The 22,707-nt window shown below is 36.7% G+C and overlaps 1 protein-coding gene across 5 annotated transcripts in view; it reads right to left on the minus strand.

Annotated features, from left to right (window-relative positions):
• ITSN1 (intersectin 1) overlaps positions 1-22,707 on the minus strand; it is a 141,444-nt gene that overhangs the window by 44,570 nt on the left and 74,167 nt on the right. For 4 of the 5 annotated variants that reach the window (XM_075432445.1, XM_075432466.1, XM_075432459.1 and 1 more), the window contains 9 exons: positions 20,097-20,221; positions 16,827-17,056; positions 15,352-15,473; positions 13,362-13,376; positions 8,364-8,608; positions 6,579-6,738; positions 5,519-5,724; positions 4,746-4,828; positions 2,373-2,539 (listed from right to left, as the gene is read on the minus strand). In XM_075432445.1, the coding sequence (XP_075288560.1) occupies positions 2,373-2,539; positions 4,746-4,828; positions 5,519-5,724; positions 6,579-6,738; positions 8,364-8,608; positions 13,362-13,376; positions 15,352-15,473; positions 16,827-17,056; positions 20,097-20,221 (1,353 nt within the window). The remainder of the gene's footprint in view (positions 1-2,372; positions 2,540-4,745; positions 4,829-5,518; positions 5,725-6,578; positions 6,739-8,363; positions 8,609-13,361; positions 13,377-15,351; positions 15,474-16,826; positions 17,057-20,096; positions 20,222-22,707) is intronic. The other variant, XM_075432452.1, reaches the window with a different exon arrangement.

Consider the following 22,707-nt stretch of genomic DNA (forward strand, 5'->3'; position numbering starts at 1 on the left):
ACTACTGTACAAAATTTCCTCCAACTGTCAAAAAGACAAGCTAGCCTGCTGTGATGGACTCCATAGTGCTACAGTTACAATGCTTCCACTAACTGAACCATTAAGTACTCCTCTTCCAGTCTGGGACCTGATCTAACCTTACCTGCTGCTCCACCGTCACTAGATTTGATGTAACCGAAAGGTAGGAATCACAGAATCACACTCAGGAATGAGCACAGGCATATCCCAAACCATATACTAAACATAAGGTATGATGTTTCGCTTCTAAAATGAAGTATTTAACACAAAAGCCAGCTCAGAATGCAGTTCAAAACCAGCTGAAGATAATCTAAGCCGATGCTGAGGCAATCTTGCCTCTTTCACTATCCTCCTCCCTTACTAATTCTGGTATTGACATTTTTCTAACCTTTGCTGAGCTGATTTAGAGTACCACCTTCAAAGTACGTATTACTTCTGCTAGACTAGATTTCTGCTCTGCTCAGTGTCCTGAACTGGCTTATTAACAGGTCAGATGCAAGACAGAGGCAGAAGTGTGGCAGGTAGGATCATACCTGGGCTCACTTAGAAGGGGTTACAGATGATCATTTTGTATCAGGAACAGTGTGGCCAGCAGGAGTAGGGACATGATTGTGCCCCTGTACTCAGCACTGGTGAGGCTGCACCTCAAGTACTGTGTTCAGTTTTGGGCCCCTCACTACAAGAAGGGCATTGAGGTGTTGCAGTGTGCCCAAAGAAGGGCAATGAGGCTGGTGAGGGGTCTGGAGAACAAGTCTTATGAGGAGCGGCTGAGGGAGCTGGGGCTGCTTAGTCTGGAGAAGAGAAGGCTGAGGGGTGACTTTATTGCTCTCTACAACTACCTGAAAGGAGGTTCTAGTGAGGTGCATGTTGGTCTCTTTTCCCAAGTAACAAGTGATAGGATGAGAAGAAATGGCCTCAAGTTGCATCAGGGGAGGTTTAGACTGGATATTAGGAAATATTTCTTCACCGAGAAAGTCATCAAGCACTGGAACAGGCTGCCCAGGAAAGTGGTGGAGTCACCATCCCTGGAGGTATTTAAAAGACGAGTAGATGTGGCGCTTAGGGACATGGTTTAGTGATGGACTTGGCAGTGTTAGGTTAACAGCTGGACTCTATGATCTTAAAGGTCTTTTCTAACCTAAATGATTCTATGATTCTATTCTATAAAAGTACAGTTTAATGTGCACAGAAAAGTATACCTCACAACACAAAGGAACAACTAATCAAAACTGGGACAGGACTTCTCCACTATAAGACTGATTAATTCTCAAACTAGTAGTGCTAGGATTGAAGAAAATTGTTACATGATGCAAAATATGGATGAAAAAAGTTTCTAAAATGTTTCCGAAGGCAGTACCACAATACTACTTCTCCCACTGACTCCAATGCTAAATAGCATTAACTACAAAGTTTTTTTAATCCTGTCTCAGACAATGTTATTGAAATTTCTCTACTATCCAGAAATGTATTATATAAAGGCTTTCTACAGCTACATATTTCACTGCAGGTTTTATTCTTTGGCTTTTCCACCAACAGAAATAATTTTACGGAGTGACTTTGCTCAAGCCCTATATTGCAGACACAGCCTTTTATTGAGTTGTGTCACATACATACAGAATTCAAAACTTGTGGAAAAAGTCCTACCATCTAGATTTCTAAAAATCCAGTAATTTTAACCTATTTATTTACTTTTAAAAAGCTTATTATTCTTAAAGACATAAAGAAGAACTTCTCATCAAGAGATTAGTATTTTATCCAACTAGGACTCTAAGCTAATTCCTACTAATAGATGAATTATCCTCTCAAACAGATGACGAATATAAGTGAGAAAATACATTTCTTTAGAATGTCTAAAAAGAAAGAAAAAACACAAATACATTCTATTGGATTATTCCAGAATAAAAATCAGATGAAACAGAGCCTCTATTATTCAGCCAAGAATTTTCAAATAAATACAGTAGTTAGCTAAATTTTGTTGCAAAATTTGTTTCCCTTGATTGCAAGAAAATTACAAGGGGGGGGGGGGGGGGATAACAGACTGAAATATCACTCTCTAAACTCAGTCATTAAAAAACTTACCTGGGAACAAAGTAGTCATAGCTATTCTGATTCGTCTCTACAAAACTGTCAAGTTAATAGTTAACATATGCAAAATACACAATCCACAAAGTTATTTAAGACATTATGTTGTAAAATGCAACTATTATTGTTTTCCCTTTCCAATCTCACATTCAGTAAAACTGCAAAACATTTCTCCTTCCCTTACATCCACTATCGCTGCAACTATCACTACAACACCAAACAAAACATAGCTCCCCCAGGTTCAATCTTATAACATTTCAGTATGTCTCTACCTCAGAATCTTTAAGTCTCACATAATTAGATGGAAAAACTCCCGATTTATCACCCAGTGTTCCTGTCCACCAGTCGCCATCTTTCTTTGTCACAAGAATCATATCACCTTGTTGAAAAGTTAGGTCTCCTTGTTCAGAACTCTCGTAAGTATACATAGCAATATACTCTGTAAGAGGGAAATAAACACAGAACATGGGAAAGCATTTGAGAAACTGATCAATTATCATTTGCAAAACCTAACTAATATAATGCTATATAATATATAATATATCCACAGGCTAGAGAGAAGAAAAATTTATTTATTGCTATTCATAGAAACCTCAGTATTTAATGCATAAAATAAGATCTGTCAGAACTAAATACAATCTATCAAAAGGCTGCTTCCGGGGGCTATTTTTTTTTTTTCCCAAATAACTTGCTAGTGTAATTAATATGTACATAAATTATTAATTTCTATCATAAACTACTCTGAAAACATGTTTCCCAGTGGTTTCTGTTTTGTGCTGATGACTAGAGTTTTCAGTCTTGGGGATGAAAAGTCCCAGTATCCAAATATCTGTAGATACAGTCTTCATTTTACATATGCTGTTTGGCTCTCGTAGACAATGAATTCTTTCATTACTTCAAGCTTTACATGAAGAGCACACATCTCATTGCATCTTACACAACAGATGGCTGGGAAATGTTAAGACAAAGCCTGAATGTGTTCTGTTTTGTTAAAACACAGTCAACTACTTAGTATTCAAGTGCAAAAACACTAAAGTAGACTGATGTTGAGAAATACAATGCATAATTCAATCACAGAACTACATGAAAATATTTTACATAAATGATTACAAAGAAGATTTTCAGACAATTCAGTAACATTTTCTGTACAGCTTGACGCATTCTTATTTAACTGAGCATTATCACACTTTATGCGGGCACAAAATGGATTTCTGAAAATTACATCCTCTGCTTCTAGGTCCACCTCTGGACCTAGCAGCTGTCCACAATACTTCAGGAGGACTTTCATCCATACGTAACAAAAATGTTCAAGTATTCCGCTGCAGCTGGCAATTGTTCTATTTGCTTGAACACTGAATCTGACCAAAAAGCTTAGCTCAGAGAAGTTCAGCAAGAATTCGAACCACAATTAACTATCCTCAGTGAAAGCTAAGACACGATTTATCTAACAACTGCAGCTGAATAACACACACATCTATTTGTACACATGTATACATGAACACACACATTAAGTATCATAATGTGTGCTATACACATGGAATTTTTCTTAAATCTTTTAAATGTAACAGAAGATGCTAAATCCATGCTTTATTATTTCTCAAAAATACATCTTTTTAAAAAATATTTTATTAAAAAGTTGTGTTCCTTTTTAATACAAACATATAACCTGATGTATGCCATACTTGACAAAAAAGACTTGGCATTTCTACAATTGCTTTTCCTCAAACACAGTGAGTAAGACTAGTTGTATTTCAAAATAACTGATTATTTCACTTTCTTTTTTATGTGGATCTTTACTATTCCCTCCTTTTAATTTCTGTAGTGCTTACGCCAGTGGCAAATTAAATACATCGGTAACCAAAGAGACTCTTCCACTTAAAATTGTACATAGAACAGTATTTGAAAAACTTAAGGTGTGCTGTAGAGACTACATACAAATGCTCATTTGTAACCTGTATTTAGGTTCTTTGACTTACTCTGACTGTGATTTAAATTAACCTAGCCGACTCTGCACTGAAGTGGATTAAGACTGCCCACTCAGTCTGTTAGCACAGCTCGTGTGGAGATATTAAAACTCCAGCTGAAGCGTGGTAACAGCCAGGAATACAAGTCTGTTAAAACCTTTCAGAGGCCTGACGATTATCTGTCTGTGCTCCAGGCTCCACCTTTAAAGATGTGGGGTAGCCTTGACCATAAGGATAACAACATTCTATAACCGATTGAAATTTCCTCAGTTAAGAGCTTTAATGAAACACTGGAAATGAGTTTCAGGTGAAATTAAGACATTTATTAATAATTCCTGTCATCATGAAATACATGTACAGATGTGCTTATTTGGCCCTCTGCAAAAAAACATTCCATATTTGGAATTGTTACCAAAATATTTACACAAGAAACAGTACAAGCTACACAAGATATTTTAAGGGCATATGAAATTATTTCTTCTCTATACACAACATACATAAATTCTTACTATAATAATTTTAAATCATTCTAGAGGCAAATTTATTTGCACTTCAATTTTAACAAGCCTGATCTTAAAACACTAAGGTCTGATTCTAAGCTTGTTTTTGGTAATAAGCGGACTTACTCTATTTAATTACACAGTAAAATACTGTGAATGCCATTCAGCTTGAAATGCTTACCTTCACCTGACATAGCTGCTTTTGTTGCTGGTGATGCTACTCTTTTCAGACTAGCAGGACTTTCTGAGGAACCAGAATCCATGCTTTAGAAGAAAATAATGGTTATTTAAGAAATTAAATCTTCAGAAAATATATTATAATATTTAAATAATAAGAAATGCACATGCATCCATAAGCAATTTCCTACATTTTAAGAGAGCGTAAATGTGAAAATTAAAGCTTTTAAGCACAATGTCCAGTCATGGTTACATTTAGGTAACTGCCTTAAATACATAAGTTTCTGCACCTCCTCTTCTCCCTCAGAAAAAAAAAAATCTACAATCATTCTCATCTGTTTTACTAATGTTAATGTTGCCTTCACATTACACAGAACCAGATTTTGATTGTTTCATCCTGTAAGAGTAATGATAAGTGATAAAGTTTTGAGGCACACCTTTTCATTTTGGGGGAAGATAAGCTATGACTTACATAGCTGTAATTCATGAAATCCAATACAGTAATTCTTTACTTGCAAGTCACATAAAATTAAGACCATTTGTTAAGCTTCAGATCTTTTGTTGGCGACACATGACCCAAGGAGAACTGAGGTCAGTTTTCTTATTCATCACATGAATTTCTAGGGTTGAAAGTCAAAAAACCCCAGAAAAGAGTCATACAGAAAAAAGTATTTTTACATAGTAGATTCTAAACTTCAAAATTCAAGTGTGCAACTCTTCATATTTATTTAATTATTACAGTATAGAAGTAAAGTATAGTAAAAGCAAATAAAATACCTCGTTGACTTCCTAATGGGACCTGAAATAAGCTTCACGTATGATTTAGGAAACCACCCCTTTTGTCCTTGAACCTCTCCAAACCACCACATATCTTGCTGCTCCAAAACTGTGATGATATCATTTTTGTTGAAATTAAGGTGGTTGTCTTTTTTTGCTCTCCAAGGATATAAAGCCTGTGCTTGAAGCCCCTCCACTTTTTCACCCTAATGCAATATTAAAAAAGAGAGAAGTCAGTCATGCCCCACCATTCATAAAGAAAGCTGCCTAAGGAATTATATTCTTATGCTACTTATATAGCAACAAAATACACAGACTCTCTCTCAACTGTATAAAGCAAAGTAAGTCAATTAAACTTGAAAAGTAATGCCAGAAACATTTACAGTCCTCCTACATTTCTATCTGTTAAGGCATAATTGATACAATGCAAGATTATCAGAGGTTTTGCTTAAGAGCTAAATTAAGTTTTATAATTAAGACATACATTTAACAAACCTTCATGAAGCTAATTTGGCAGGACTTAAAGTAAACTTCATGGAAAATAATGCTCTGCTGCAAGTTATTCATTGTACATTCCAATTTTTTTTTTCCTCTAAGACACTAAGATATTTAGCATTTTTCAGAACACATTAGCTTACAAGAACAGTACGTTGTTCAGTTGAGGAAAAGGAAATGCTCTAACAGATGGACAGCATTCATCTGATGTGAAGCTTTGCCACTGCTATTCCACTTCACTACATAATCCACTTTGGAGTGAAGGTTAATGTCATGTGAATCAGGAAAGCCTCAAAGAAGTGACCCAAAACTGGCATCCTGCCGAAACATTAAGACTGGACCAGCAAAGTCTAAAAAAGCCAGCACAGAACAGCAGAACAGAAATCGCTTCATGTTTAAGTCTGCCATGGATTTTGCAAATGCACGTACACTACCTGTTCATCACCTCAAATTCAAATAGCTCACCTATCTCAGGGGGCTGTTTTAATGCATGGTCAAGGCTCATACTTTGCTTTCCAAACATTTGTGCTGGGTCAGACTAGTTTTAACAAATATAGGTGCTCACCTGACCCAAGACAGGAGAGGGAGATGATCCTGTAACAGTGGCAGGAGTGAAGGCTGATCGCTGCCGCGGCTGCCCCGCACTGGGAACAGTCAAAGATGGCTGAGCTGCCCAGGCATCCCAGTTATCAGTCTCTGGTTTCTCACTAGTGTTTGTTGGCCATCTGAAAATAAGGGAATCATGTTTTCAACTCAATAAAAACACTGATGCAGCGAGATCATGCAGAGAAAAATTCTACATTCTAGCTTAATTTATTTTAATTGAATATTCCATGAGCATCATAACTCTCAGGTGGAAGTAGTGCAATCACACATCGGTTAACAATACATTTATCTTAAAAAGGCAATCTCGAAAGTTGCTTGTCCTTGCTACTTAAGGCCAGCTGTTCCTGTAATATAGTTTTATGTCTTAGCTGTGCCCCAATACAACAGAAGTTCAAGCAGTGCAGTCTATATTATATACAGTGGAAAGAGGCCACTTAAAAGAAAAAAAAATAAATCATTCTCTTCAAAACTAGTTTGAAATCTTCACACCTGCATGCCACTGACCTCTCGCATCCCTTTTCCCTTATACATCATTTTGCTGCTTCTCCTTCAAATCCTTACCTTTTTTCTTTTGCTTAAAATTATTTCCTACTGATTTCTTTCAAGGAGTTTTATGCAACCTCTTATCCTTTTTGTTATCTCTTGTCCTTTAAAACGCCTACTAAGTCTCATAATCCACATCTCTGCCTCCAAATACCCACTTAAATGAACAAAGTCCCCTGAACTCTAGGAGTGTAAACAAAGCACCTATCTTAAACCTAAATTTCCTTTGTGCGTTGCTTGTGATATTAGTTGGAGTAATCAATTCTTGTCCACCTAGACTGTAATAGTATCCAAAGGCCACAACCATCCCTAACCCCTGTATCATGTCAAGGACAGCATTATTAGTGTAAATGCTCTGGGACTTGCTTTGTGTTGATCATTGATTTTTATGAAAAGCATGAAAGCATGTATTATCCACCTAGGGTAGAAACAGCTTTGTCACAACTATGATTTATTCAAAACAATAAAATCCAGTATGTGACAGACATCTCCAGGAATCTCAAGATTTAGTCTTACCCTCCTGCCTCAGAAAAACAGGCTGTTTGTGGTAAAACAGAAAAAGTTTAAATAACTGGTAAAACTGTGATCTATTTGATGAAAATTTTGAAATGGAATGTATTATGAACTGTAATATTGCACTAAGATATTTAGATTTTAATTTATCAATATGTATTACACGATCAAAAGATAAGACAATTACTTACCCAACCCCATTTACACAGGGTTTACAATACTGCACAAAGCATTGAGTTAGCAAGACATCTAGAGAAGGGCACGTGTTCTACTTGCATCAATCTTATTAATGTTGTGATAAGGAATTAATAGATCATCTTTTCATGTTAACTCTGTCATTATCGTCTTTTGCATAATCCATGTTGGAAATCTTCAGTGATGACTGGTGTCAACTAATTTAAGACAAGGAAGGTGAACACCTTGGGATTTCCACCATGTCACCATCCTTGACTTAGGAATGGCTCCTATTTGTGATATGCCCTTCTGCATTGCTCAGACAGATATGATGAGAGCATGGTGAAAGTTCCACAGGGCTGTGATTTTAATTATTTACTATGGAAAAAATATTTCCTTCAAACAAGCTATTTTTATTTTGCGATCTTGATACTCTGTGTTAGCAGCCATCACAGTCAAATTGATTAAAAAGGACTCTACCACATTTAAGGTGATAACCACTACCCAAACATACGTTGAACTGAAGTCTGCCCAGTTATTGGCAGTTGCAGTACACTCTGTAGCAGCAGGAGTTCCTAGCGATGTAGTGGTTTCATGCACAGAAACTTTAGGTGCAGCAGCTGCCTCAACTGCTGGCTTTACAGAAGCTGGAACTTCATTTTCAGGTATTTTCTCTGCATAGTTTGCAGGGAACCATCCAGTTTTCCCCTTCAGTTCTCCACCAAGCCACCCTGGTTCTCCAGTCTGGCTTTCATCCACCTGTAGATGTATTAAGTTACAAGGTTAAGAAACATAACATACAAATGGAATTTTTATTGAAAACTATCTATCTATCTCATCCACAGTAATTAACTTCCTCTAGTTACAGAGACATAACACCTTCATTACAAATACAAGTTCCAACTAGCTAGAATTTTTTGTTGTTACTTAATTTACCTTTGGAGGATTATGTCCATAGCTATTCCTTCTACGGTGTGTAAATAGATAAGGGAACATTTTTGCAATGCAATACTGCTTTGCAATTCTTTTTTTTTTTTTTTTCTTTCTTTTTACCCCAAAGCCAAAATCAAAAGCATTTCTTGGTCACGAAGTAACAAAGTTTTATTTCAGTCCTAATGCACAAGGCATTTTTAAATATTTGCTTGGAAGTTTGTGATAGTACAGCAGACTTGGGAGAAGTGAGTTCCAGAGAAATCCCTTAAACACTGATATTTCTGGTTTGACCAACACAAAATGCAGTTTTTAACAAGTTTTCCTAGATTTTCTCTTGCAGAAAACACAACGAAAAAAACCGACAGCATATTAAAAACAACACCCATCGAACAATTAAAAACAAATCCACATATTTGCTAATGTATTTACACAAAACAATTTCACGGTAAGTTTTCATACATAAATTTGCAGGCCTCTGTTTTTTCCCCTCATTCTGGTAGCTTTGCCAAACCATAAAGGGCTGGATGAAACAGGGCTATTTCTGCAGCCGTATTTTAATTCCTAGTTATTGATTATTATAATCTTATTAAGCTACAGTTTTGCAAATTTCACACTTTCCTGATAACTTTTCTTAAACATTTCACACATTTGTTCTCCAAACTCTACTGGCAAACTACTGTCTTAGTCTGCTATTTCAGCAAAAGCAAACAAATTAAATTCTGTGAGCTGCAGCTAATCACATTCAGCAAGAACGGAGAAGAAAAGTAATTCACTATTGCTGCCCGTGGTGAATTCATACGGTGGCTAAATGCCTCCAAGGCAATGTCAGTCGCAGAAACTTTTTAGAATAAAAAAGGCAATAATTGTATCCGGTAATAATTTTGGTAAATTTGGTGTTATAGCTATCTAATCTCTTTCACAGATCGAAAGAACCTAATTAGTCAAGCGAATCCTTACATATGAATAGGGTTTGCACCTTTGACATGTAAATAACACCTACTTTGTACAACAATCGGCTGTGCCCAGCTGCAGACTCCCCAGCAATGGTCAAGCCAGCAGTAAAACCCGGCCAGTAATAGTGTCAGATGACCAACCCTACACGGTGGCTGTTTTTTTGGCAAGGATTTCTCTCATCTGTTTAGGCCAGTAGCAATCAGTATTTCAAAATACGTAAGAGTTTCAAATGCCAGCTTAACTCAAGAGTTGACTGTGGCAGATAACAGTACAGCAGCCAGAGATGCTTCCATCTGATACTTATAAATCATCTGACTCTACTTCCTAAAAATTCATTATCAATGTGAGAAATTTGTTGACAACAGAATATTTCATGAGCTAAGGAATAAGAAATAGTACCCTTTTCAGTCCAAGGAATTTTCAGTATATGACATTATACAAAAATAGCATATGGTAGTATCTCAAGCTAGATGCTTCTACAGTTGGAAACACACCTATGAATGCACTCTATTGATTTTAACAAAATATAATCTGACCAGCTGCTTGTTTGGAGGAAAAAAACATTAGTGGCAGAAAAAATTATTTGTGCCAATGGTGCAAACTAGTCCCTCTAGACTAATGGTGAGACCATTCTTTTGCCTAGCAGTGCCTGAAACCAAAGCAGCAAAGCTTCTGCCTCTGATTGTCCCTGGGCTACTCCTTTGAGCTGCTGACAGACTGCTTTGCTTTAGGCCAGTTGTTCACTCTTTAACTGCCTTCTGTTGTAATTTGTATCCCACATCCCTCTTCTGGTCCAAAACAATCCATTACTTCTGCTTTTTGTTGGGTCCATCTTCTGTCTCAGTCCCTACTAACCCAAAGCAAACCTAGAAATAAATGGACTACATGCTTGACCGGTTCAATGTGGGTTTACTGCAGTGCAGAGCAAAATTTCCACTGCAGCACCGAGTAGGATTGTTAAAGCTGCAGTATGAGCGATGGAAGGTCACAGCAGAGGATGAGTCTTGGAAGAGAGAGGGAGAAATGGATTATCAGCACATGATGCGAAGTTGAATAATCTAAACGGTAATAACAGTCACACAGTTTCTACTCTCATTCAATTGGTCAGGTAGTAACTAGAATCACTAACATATAAAAGAATCAGGACTGAAAAGCCAAAAATCTGTTATGGTGATGTTCTAAAAACTGCATCTCTGAAATGAATCATAGTCATACAGAAACCACTGTGATTTTTCAGAAATAAATGTTTTGTACAAGCAGAGGGAAGAAAAACCTACCAAAGGGTTTTGAAAACAACCAATTTAATGTCTCTTTAAAAGACAGTTTTAAGTTAAAATAATTCATAGAACCACCTATTAGGATAGTCAAATTTATGCTTATTCAAAACAATTAAGCCTTCCTTGTATGCTCATGAAAAGGCACTTAGAAGAATAATTTTAATGCTGTAATTCATTAAAAAGTCTGGTTTCTCAGTTATTCATATTAAACGTAATTTGCATCTGTTTTCTAGTACAGTACTGGAACTTAAAATAAATTCCTACGAACCTTTTAAAAATTAATTTGTTCTAACTTCCCTATATTTTTACACCCACCATCCTCAAGTCCCTACGACAAACTATTCCAGATTATTTTTTTCCAAAAGACAATTAGACTTTAAATGTACAACTGAAGAGTACGGGCTTATTTTTTATTTATTCAACCCTACTCTAGAGCCACGGCTTACAACTACTTATTTCTATTGACTGAACACAAGTGACAGGAGTAACAGCAACACAGCTCTTCGCAGCATAAGCAATAGGTCCAGTTAGTATCTCTGGCAACAGAAGGGCTGGTTTTGCAGTGGCCTACTCCACTTTGACCTGCCTGTGTATCACCAACAGTGCATGCACACAAAAAGAGAAGCCCTGTTTTATGGTAGATATTCACTCTACATACAAAGCCAAACCCTTCTACTCTCTCAAACAGTATTTAATCAAAGCTAAACAGAGTACTATTTTCTGTTTAGTTCAACTATCTATCCATTTAATGACCATTTTAATTCTACTCCACTTGTAGGTTTTTGATCTGGATATTTTGAAGCTACTGGAATTCCTGTTATAATGTTCAATGTAAGTTCTGCAGGCCAGAGGCCATATGCTGACTACGCCTACACAGGATCTAACACAATGAGGCTGTCTATGTGTCTAATACAAAGAACATTCATTCTAACTCTCACAATCAATAACCAACAAAACTGATGAAAAATTATCATTATGAATTTGTTTCAAACTTTCCATGGAAGCTTCTTTATGAGCTTCCTGTTTTACTTATATTCTCCTGCTGTCAGAGCCACTACAGTTCAGTAATTCAATAATTCACCTGGATTGCATTGAATTATGTTTAAATCAACTGTATTATATAAAATATTATCCGCAACAACAGAATCCATTCATTTACTTCAAGCTGGAGCCTCACAGCAGCCAATGCCAGCAGGACTTGATTTGTGAGCGAGCTATCAAAAGAATTCCACACATTGTATACACATATTCATATACATAATAGAAACTTAACTTCTTGAAAAGAGCCCTGAAAGAGGCATGGCTTTCTTGGCCCAGACAAAAGCTTGGTGAAGTTATAGTTAGGATTATAAATCCATCTATCTTGCAGTGAAAGAAACTTAAAGTACACAGAAAGATAAGAAGCAGAGAAATCAGAAATCCAAGTTGAGAGAAAATATAAAAATCCTGTAATTAAAAAGTGGAAGACTTCAAAAAAATACAGCCCACACCCCACACATTCTCTAAACACGAGATACATCAGTGCTACAGATAACTAACACGTACTGGAAAGTCAGGCAGAAGAAAGCACTGCTGAAATTTGCAAACACTCTTCCTTTCAGAATAAACCCTCATCCTTCTCCCGCCTTTCCACCAAGACAGGTCTCAAGATTCATGCACAGTGTAAAAGTGCATTACACTGTTGTAGAAACTATTTACAAGCTATACATCTATTAAAGTCACAAGTCATTCTGACATAATGAATTCTGCAGTCCTATTTACATCCAGGATTCAGGCCTGGTGCGCAATGAATTTGGGCTTCAGCTGGATTCTTTGCTCACAGCAGTTACAGTTTAGGTGGTATCTTCCGTACAGCTATATGATTACAGGACATGATTGCACAAGCCTCCACACACAAAGCTGTTTATAAGCATTAGAATGGTGAAATGCTAAATTTGCCTATGTTAGAACACAGTTATTCTAAGCAGTACTTTTTTATTGCACACAGTAAACTCCTAACTGTATGGGTCCACTTAACTACAGAGTTGCATTTATGTCATAAATTAGACACACTTTAACATGTAAGCTTGTAAATTATTATTTTCCAAAAAACGTAACTGACTTGAACCTTTTAGAAGCACAGGACAGGACAAACACTTAAGGACAGAGAAGAGTCTAGGAGTCCAACTGCCCATTATCAAAAGTAAGTTCTGGTCCACTGCACTTGAATTACTTTTGACAATGTGAGCTAGTTTGTTAATTTCACCCTAGATGAATTCAAAAACAAGTAAACCACATGGTAACAAAATCTGTATTTATGAAAATTAATAAATTGCATAGACTTCCTAACAGTCATATAGCACACTTACCCATTCCCTTTTAACCTCCATCAGGAAAGCAATGATTTAAAGCAAGGCAGAATTATAAAACATTTCACAAAAGTGTCTTTCTTATATTAACTTTTCTAGGAGTAGCGCATTTAAGCAATTACTACAGAGCAGGAGATAAATCCCACAAGAATCAGTTATTGGGGTTTAATTACTGTCAAAAGTAAGTTAAATGAAGAAAATTGAGAGCAGTTACTCTACTTCTGCAGAGTAAGTTAAAATAAAGTCCAAGAGAAGACTCAGATTACCACAAAGTCTCTACTTCAAACTTACGAAGGGCTCCTTAAAATCATATATACTGGCAAAAATGTTATTTCCTTGCAAGTCCACCTAATAGTGATCAGTCTTCTTCAAGGAAAAAAACAGTTTACTTCTATGCCTAGGCTACAACCTGTTCCCAGGAAAGCAAGACACAGCATTTTTCAATAGCCTAAGGAGACCCATGTACCTATATCCTCTCTCATTTAACAGCTGACTGACCAACACTATTTCTTGACACAGAATAACAACACATTGCATTGTTATTCAGAATGGCACTTGGCCTCTTCCAGAGTCATTCAGTAATGCTACTAAACCAGGATTCACCTTTTATTTTCCAAAAGCACATTCTAATGTCAGGAAGACTTCAGTGTGACATAACTGAATCAATTTAAAAGCAAACAAACAAAAAAACCACAAAAAAAAACCCATAAAGGCTGAGAGATGAAGGCTTATCTCCCCGGAATATATGCTTTTTAAAAAATAGTTTTCATTACAACTTATGAGAGTCTACAAAGTGTATTTTTTCAAAAAATTCATTCTTACTAAACTGTGCCAAAATGCAATAGCTCTTAATATCTGTTTTGTTGGGTAGAATACTATAAGGAATATACTTTCCCACAGTGAACAAGGTATCATTCAATAGTTACACTAAGATTTTTCATTATTAATAGACATATGCATGTTAAGACCATACTAGTAATTTATTAATATTAATATACACATTTAATAACTGCAGTCATTAACAACAGAACTATAATTTTAGAGATAATTAGAGACAAAAGCAGAATATCACTTCAGAGTTTAACACAACAGTTATAGGCTGACCATATGCCCATATCTCATCATCTACTTCAAAAAAAGAAAGGAAATTATTTTGTATCAACACACCTGCAACCAAATTTTTGGGTACTGAAGTTTCAGTTTTTTAGAAATTACATTTTATCTACTGTACCCTCTTTAAAATAAATGTAAAAGTACCTCACAAAAGAGCTAAGTGGATAAAAAACCCCAACAGAGTAAATTATCATACAAACAACTCCAATTGTACTAAACCATTATGTCAAAAACTGTCACTAAAAGAGTTGTATAAAAAATTTCCATTATTACTGAAGAAATATCACCACCATACAAAGACTATGTTAATGTTCATCTGATTATCACGTAGCCATCTTGTAGCTTAGCGCAATTGTTTCACATAGTGTTACACGGGACATCACATTCTCTTAACAAAGGCAATTTGACAAATTAAAAATTTTACACTGCTGTTGTACTATACTTATAAAAAGGTAAATTTCTTGTTAGGAACATACTTTATTTATTAAAGCCAGTTTTTGATTCCACACATAATAGCCATTCTCTCAATAGAAAGTAACAGTAACTTTATTCCCTAGGTACCGTGGAGACAAGAAACCTCTCACTGAGGTAACTTCTGCATAGGAACCTTTTCAAACGCATTGACAGACACACACAGCTCAGCACACTAAAATTGATACGATCTACCTATAGATTATGTTTAAACTCTACACCTACTTACGAACTGTAAGAAACCAGCCACTATTATAATGGGGTTACTGTGTCGTATCACATCACCTCGGTATTCACTGAAATATTTTTCTGAAGTTTATAAAAAATCTTGCCATATATAATTTCAATCACACAAGTGCAAAAGCTTAAGTAATTTTTTTCAAGTAATATTACAATCCCTTCTTACCATGACTATGTCGCCAGGCTGAATAGTGATTTCATCATGGCTTCTCGATTCAAAAGGATACAGTGCTCGATAGTACACTATTTTTACATCCTCCTGAGCAGAAATGGTTATAGGAGCTTTTTCTAAGCAAAGGAAAAAATCACACAGATACAAAGGGGGGGAAAAAAAAAAAAATCAAAACACATTATTTTTAAATATTTGAAAAATGAGGTGAAAGTGGAGACAAAATTGTCTCACACTGCCTGTAGGAAGTATATTATCTGCCTTTTACACAAGCGGAAATACAAAAATGAATTATTCAAAATTCAATTTATTTTCTAAACATCAGGTAAAATATTACTGTATTTCTACGATATACACAGCTATTTTCACAGAAAGAATCATGTACTTATGATGCAACATACATGACTTCTCAAACGTTTTAATGATTTTGCACGTGAAACCTGATCAGCCATAGGTTCAATTCAAACAGCAATGTTCTTGTATACATCTATGGTATCCCAAATGCTTTTAGAGCCTGCTTGTGTAGCAGCTTCATTTGCAGCCTGACTATACTTCCAAGACAGATGTTGCAAAATGTCCTAGTATAAACAGATTGGCTGAAAAGAGGTCACTTACAGATCGTGTTTTAAAATAATTACAAGCTAAAGATGCATTATTAGAAAAAAGAACAACACAGAAAAAACCCAAAGATATAAGCTAAATTGCTCTTGTATATGCATTTCCTGGTTTGCCTATCTGGTCATAAGTGTCCTCTGCTACTCTGCACAAATAAAACCTAGCAAGAGGACATATTAGATCAAGTCAATTCTAGATTTGGGCTAAAAGATAGAAGTTAATTTTCCCTCTACACAATCCTTTGATCAAGTATTTCATTCCCAATCAGTTCTCTTGTGTATGTATGTATCAAAGCCACTTAAAGGGGAATCATAAGTCCCATTACGGGCAAAAAACAGGTTATAATGCAGAGAAAAATCTCTCAGCTGAAAGTGATTGTGTACACACCAGAAAAAGAGGATTAAATCTTAGACTTCAGGTCATTTATTCAGTAAACAACATGCATGGAGAAGGCGGAAGAGAAAAAAGGATAACTGAACGGCATATTGCTACTAGTCTAAAAAAATCCCAAAGCATATTTTCCACACCAAAGTAAGAATTGTAAAGAGAAGTACAGAACTAATTTTTTTACATCTTGCATCAAGATCTTAGAGCTAAGATTCTCTCTTCATTTGGCACTGTGAGTCTCACCATCTATACTTTACATTCTGCTAAACACCATACTTTTAGGAAGAATAGTGAACCCTGAAAAAACCACTTTTTGGAGTCTAGAACTCAATCCATACGTGATTTTCTTTAACAAGACTAGCAATGCAATCCTGAAACATAATATTCTTCTCTGTTAAATGGAAAGACAAAACAGAAAAGAATTGTTCAAGAGGTATGTGAAATAGCATTTCTGGATTTTTTTTCTCTACCTGCATTTGACCAAGGAGCCTGGACAGCTGGCTTGACTGGCTCTTGATGTGGCTGGAAAAGCTTACTCAGTTTCTCTTGCATTTCCTGTTTCCCCTTATCCTCACTTTCCTTCTTCTTGGTTATTTCTTCCCTTTTTTGCTTTTCATCTTCCTGAATTTTTTTGGGCCACTGAAGTTCTTCTTCTGGTTGCACTCGATCAAGCCGCTGTTTATCTCGTTCCTGGATTCGCCTGTTGGACAATTAAGGTGTTTTTTTAAGCCAGCCAAACAAAAGACAACAGAAGTTAGTTGTCCTTGTATGTGATCTATAGTATAAAGTGTACTCTTTATGGCTTTTGCATACCCTGTAAGAGCTGTTAATTTTATTTTGGTGAGTTATCAATCACTCCACAGCATCTTCTTACACAATGACTCCTAGAGGGCAAAGGAGAAATGTTCAGAAAGATTTGCTATGACTCCATATGTGTTCATAAAGAAAGAGCTGTGACTCTCCGACAAGTGAGAGAACACTACCTCATGTAACCTACTACTAAGTGCAGGCCTCCATTACTTTGTGTTGCTCTGTCTTTGCAATTAAAAAATTATCTTTGGTACAATTTTTTATTTTAACTTACGTATCAATTCTGTACCTTTACAATATGATTCCACAGAACTCTAAAACAAGTACAGAGCAACCTGAACATACAAAAATGATAAACTAGTTATGTTTTGGAGCTGAATGCAACACTGCAAAAAACATTCAACACTCTTTTTTCTTGACAGAGTTCTTCAGAGATTTGTGAATGCTAAACTTGACCTTCTTTATTGAGACTGTGATGTCTTCTCCTCTACAATGACATGAAAATAAATATATTTACCTGTGTTTTTCTAATTCTTGTATGAAACTTTACACAGGTCTCTCAGAACAGTCTCTTACTCAGCTCGCAATGCTCTGAAAATTATAAGCTTCCAGTACGTTACACTTTCAGTCCTACCTCTTCAACTCAACATTGCAGCCTCAACTTGGGGATTCAACAATATTTGTATATTCTCTTTTCATAGTTTTCCATGGAATTCATAAATCCTATGCAGTTGTTTTAAGTGATGAACCATATGGAGAAATGAGGAAGAAAAAGAGAAAAAAAGTATCTCCCTTGGCTAAAGAAACAAAACTCCTTGGCACCCAAGAACCCAGACACAAGCGCTTCGGTTCCATGTAACTGTAAGGCTGCTTTCCGAAATCTCTTCCCAAGCAGCCTAACTCAAGCAATATGAGTATCCCATTATATCAGCATTGCAAGTTACCGTTTTCATTTGCCTCACAATTCCTTTTATTTAATCTAGGCCTTAGATATCAGCTATAGCTATCACCAGACATGTTCAATAACCAATTCTTATCATAAAGTTTTCCCTGAAACCCAATAAGCAGTAAATTATACACTTCAATTTTATCTGCTCAGCACTGACTTCAGCTCTAAAATGCGGGAAGAAGTCAGGAATACCAATTAAACAAATTGGTTCTGCTTATTTTCTCAAAGCCACCAACACCCCCAGGTAAGAATCCAAACAGCCAAATCAGAAAAAAAAAAAAAGCAGTAATCAGAAAGTACGGCAGTCCTGAACCTCCTGTCGAGGGGGAAGGAGTAAAAATATCTGCAAGCTTCACACGGCACTCCTGCAGAACTATTCGGAAAATTTCACATTCTCAACTGCAAAAGCTAACAAGTCCTTCCCCTCTAACAGGACACAACAGAAGAAAAGAATAAATATTCCCTGCTAGAAACAATTTGCACCAATAAAGATAACTCTAAAGGGCTGTAACAGATGCACAGTGCGCTTTATTTTGTTCCATGACTTATTCCACTTCTATACTTTCTTCATACTTACAAAATTAGTGACAAATGCATGACAACAAGCTGGTCAATACAGACTTGGCGTCCTATACAGAACATATTTTGTGCAAGAACAACATGAATTTCTGTCCAAAAACTGTGTGGAAAAAAAAAATAATTTCTTAAGGGGAAAAATCCACTTGCAAAACTTTTTTTTCTCTGCACCAGAGGGCAAAAGTCTAATCTCTATCAATGTAAGTTTTGAGTTGACAAGAATATTTTCTGAGACATGTCAAGGTACCTAGTATCTAAGATGGCAGCTACTAACTTACAGGCTCAAAAAAAATCTCTGGTTCTCATTGAAATCGCTGACACCACTTCAGTATTCCACACCATTATATCACGAGTAGAGGCTGACACACCAATGCGAAGGATATCACTTCCTCCTCTATGAAATACTGCTACATTTTTCTGCCTTCAATGCAAAGCCATCTAACAAGTTAATAAATTCATTATTCTGACAACCTCCTATTTTAATCACTGGATTTGTCCTTTGTATGTTAATATGCAAAGTATTTAGAGTCAATTGCTCAGCAGTTTTGTTACAACACTGCAGCTGCACCACAGAGGCAAACTGAGCTCAATTTTCTTTTGACTTGAGTCGTGTCTTGCCTGGTGAGTTTAGTTAGACGGCCTTTAGATGGGAAATTGAGTTTTTAATTATGTTTCTAGTAGAGTGATTAAGTCTTCCCAATTTCAAGAGTGAGAAGAGCAGACAAAAATGTATCTTGGGGGCGTGCGGGGTATGTGTGATTTCTTTTTTCCTTCCATAGAAACTGCAGAATCTTCTTCTTTGATTGTTATTGTAATATTGTGAGTTGAAGACAAGTAAGGGAGGAAGCAGAGACAGAGAAGCTAAAGAAACACAAGTCTAGGTGTGAGCGCCACAGCTTGCGGTTAGGAACAGGAGACATGTCATTCTGCTCTTTTCCTTACCTAAAAACACCTGATGCATTAATTATTGTGGAATATAACCGCTAACCTAGGATTTACCTATACATGGTTTTACTCTTTAATTTCCTTTTTTCTCTCACCAGCTGCATTCTACCACTCAGCTATTCTTATACAAAATGCCAAGAGTAAGCTCTATTCATCTGACTCAAATGTAGGGTTTTTTTTCCCCTCTGCACTGTGTAGTACTCCCATAATCATACAATTCAGCAACGAATTAGCCTTACGAAGCACACTTCTCATTCAAGGATAAATCAAAAGATTCTCCGAGTTTTAAAAGGGATCATCTGCACTGAAATGAAACTTGGTCTAGGTCTTGGGTATTCTTGCCATTTAGTGATATATTCTTTGACATGAGATTATGCTCCTGGAAATGCAAAGTTTACCTTAGTTGTTTGCAAAATGCTTCACATTCCCAGAAAGGGCTTAAATTAGAGCAGTTTGTTACCTTTGAGCTTCTTTTTGCTTTTCCAGTTCTACTGTCTTCCTTTCTTGTTCCTTCTGTTTCAGCCTCTCAGCTTCGAAGTTCTTTTGCTTCTGTAGTTGCTGTTTGTTATGTATTTCTCTCAGCTCCTAAAGAAACAGTAAACTATGTGTAAACATATACTGTGTGAATCATAACTAATGACTCCATATATATTTCATTGTGAAGTAACAAAACTTGCAAATGTTTGGATATCTCTGTTCAAACTTACAGTATTGCCAAATGCATTGACAGACATTTAAGGCAGATTTCAAAAATCTATAAGCCACTTGCTGTTTTCCTATTTCCAGCCATACATTCTGAGATGTTAAAGAGTTAAGAAACAAGAACACCTTTTTTAAATGGGACTAAGAAGTTGACAAAAGCTTGACAAAGCTTAATCTGAAAGGTCACTTCCATTTTATTTTGTTTACTGGTTTGTTGAATTCATTTATTAAATTCCACACAAAAATCTGCTTTCTAAGCTGCTCATAATAGCAACTGTCTCTGTTAATTGGTTTTATTTTGAAATTAATAGTGATTTACTAAAGAATATTCAGGATTGTTTTATACCCAGGAGACTGAATTCCTTAAGCCATATCTTTGGGATGAATCATGGCACACAGAGTATTCATCCATATACAAGTCAGTTTTCCTCTAATTAATGGAAAAGACATTGCCTGAAACATTAAGAATATGAATGACAATAAAAACATCACCTTTTCATCAAGATTTGTTTTCTGCATTAACAGCTATTAACACAAATGCAAATTTTATCATGAATCTCTTTGCATAACCTAGAATTTTGCATCTGAACTCCTCAGTTTTAAAAGGAATACAGGATTTTTTTTTAAAAGGAGAAAAGGAATAAAGAAGTTCTTTTAAAAGAAAGAAGGAAAAAGGAAAAGGAATACAGAAGATTACCTATGACAACTGAAATTTTTCACTGAAAACAGTTCACTTTAAGAAATATTTTTAATGAAAATATAGTACAGACAAAAACATGCAGAGAAAGTTTGTAGTAGGAAATTGTTTCTAAATCTGTATCTTAATAATGTCTACTTTTATTGAAATATGGTATAACTTGCATCATGCAGTTTTAGTTCTTGTATCCTTAAAAGCTTTATCTTAATTCATTCAGGGACTGAAACAGTTAATCTTGAAAGTATTTGGATAGTTGTTCAGAAATTCATAATCTGCAAATTAGCCAGGTGAAGATTTCCTGCAACTATTCTCATGCACTGACCAAAATGTAGACAATTGCATAAGAGCAAAAAAAAAACCCAAACCCCAAGTATCAAGTGATTCAAAGGGACAAAAATGAGAAAAGTTTCAGTAACTTAATTTCACAACATTATTAGTAACTTAGAATCATAGAATCATAGAAAGTTTTGGGTCGGAAGGGACCCCTAGAGGTCATCTAGTCCAATCCCCCCGCAGCAAGCAGGGACACCACTAACTAAATCAGGTTGCTCAGAGCCCTGTCCAACCTGGTCTTGAATGTTTCCAGGGATGGGGCCTCCACTACCTCTCTGGGCAACACGTTCCAGTGTTTCACAACCCTCATTGTAAAGAATTTCTTCCTTATATCCAGCCTAAACCTACCCTGTTTTAGTTTAAAACCATTACCCCTCCTCCTGTCACTGTTGTCTCTACTAAAAAGATTGTCCCCATCTTTCCTATAGGCTCCCTTTAAGTACTGAAAGGCTGCAATCAGGTTTCCCCGCAGCCTTCTCTTCTCCAGGCTGAACAAGCCCAACTCTCTCAGCCTGTCCTCATAGGAGAGGTGCTCCAGCCCTCGGATCATTTTTGTAGCCCTCCTTTGGACCCGCTCCAACAGTTCCATGTCCTTCTTGTGCTGAGGGCTCCAGAGCTGAACGCAGTACTCCAGGTGAGGTCTCACCAGAGCAGAGTAGAGGGGCAGAATCACCTCTCTCGACCTGCTGGCCACGCTTCTCCTGATGCAGCCCAGGACACGGTTGGCCCTCTGGGTTGCCAGCGCACATTGCCGGCTCATGTCCAGCCTTTCGTCTATCAGTACCCCCAAGTCCCTGTCAGCAGAGCTGCTCTCGATCCTTTCATCCTCCAGCCTGTATTGATAGCGGGGATTACCCCGACCCAGGTGTAGGACCTTGCACTTGGCCGTGTTGAACCTCATGAGGTTCACACAGACCCACCTCTCCAGCTTTTCCAGGTCCCTCTGGATGGCATCCCGTCCTTCTGGTGTCTCGACCGTACCACTCAGCTTGGTGTCATCTGCAGACTTGCTGAGGGTACACTCAATGTCGCTGTCCGTGTCATTGATAAATATATTGAACAGCACCGGTCCCAGTACGGACCCCTGAGGGACTCCACTCGTCACTGGTCTCCAACTGGACATTGAGCCGTTGACCACTACCCTTTGGCTGCGACCATCCAACCAATTCCTTATCCACCGAATGGTCCACCCATCAAACCCATGGCTCTCCAATTTAGAGAGAAGGATGTTGTGGGGGACTTCTTAGCTATAGTTTCATAAAAGTAGAAAGTTAATACTTGCTTATTTCCAGACTCGCACTGTGTCTGAAAATTTTAGTGAAAGTAACGCATGCATTAG

The sequence above is a fragment of the Opisthocomus hoazin genome, chromosome 1 (assembly GCF_030867145.1).
Source record: "Opisthocomus hoazin isolate bOpiHoa1 chromosome 1, bOpiHoa1.hap1, whole genome shotgun sequence".
Classification (NCBI taxonomy): domain Eukaryota; kingdom Metazoa; phylum Chordata; class Aves; order Opisthocomiformes; family Opisthocomidae; genus Opisthocomus; species Opisthocomus hoazin.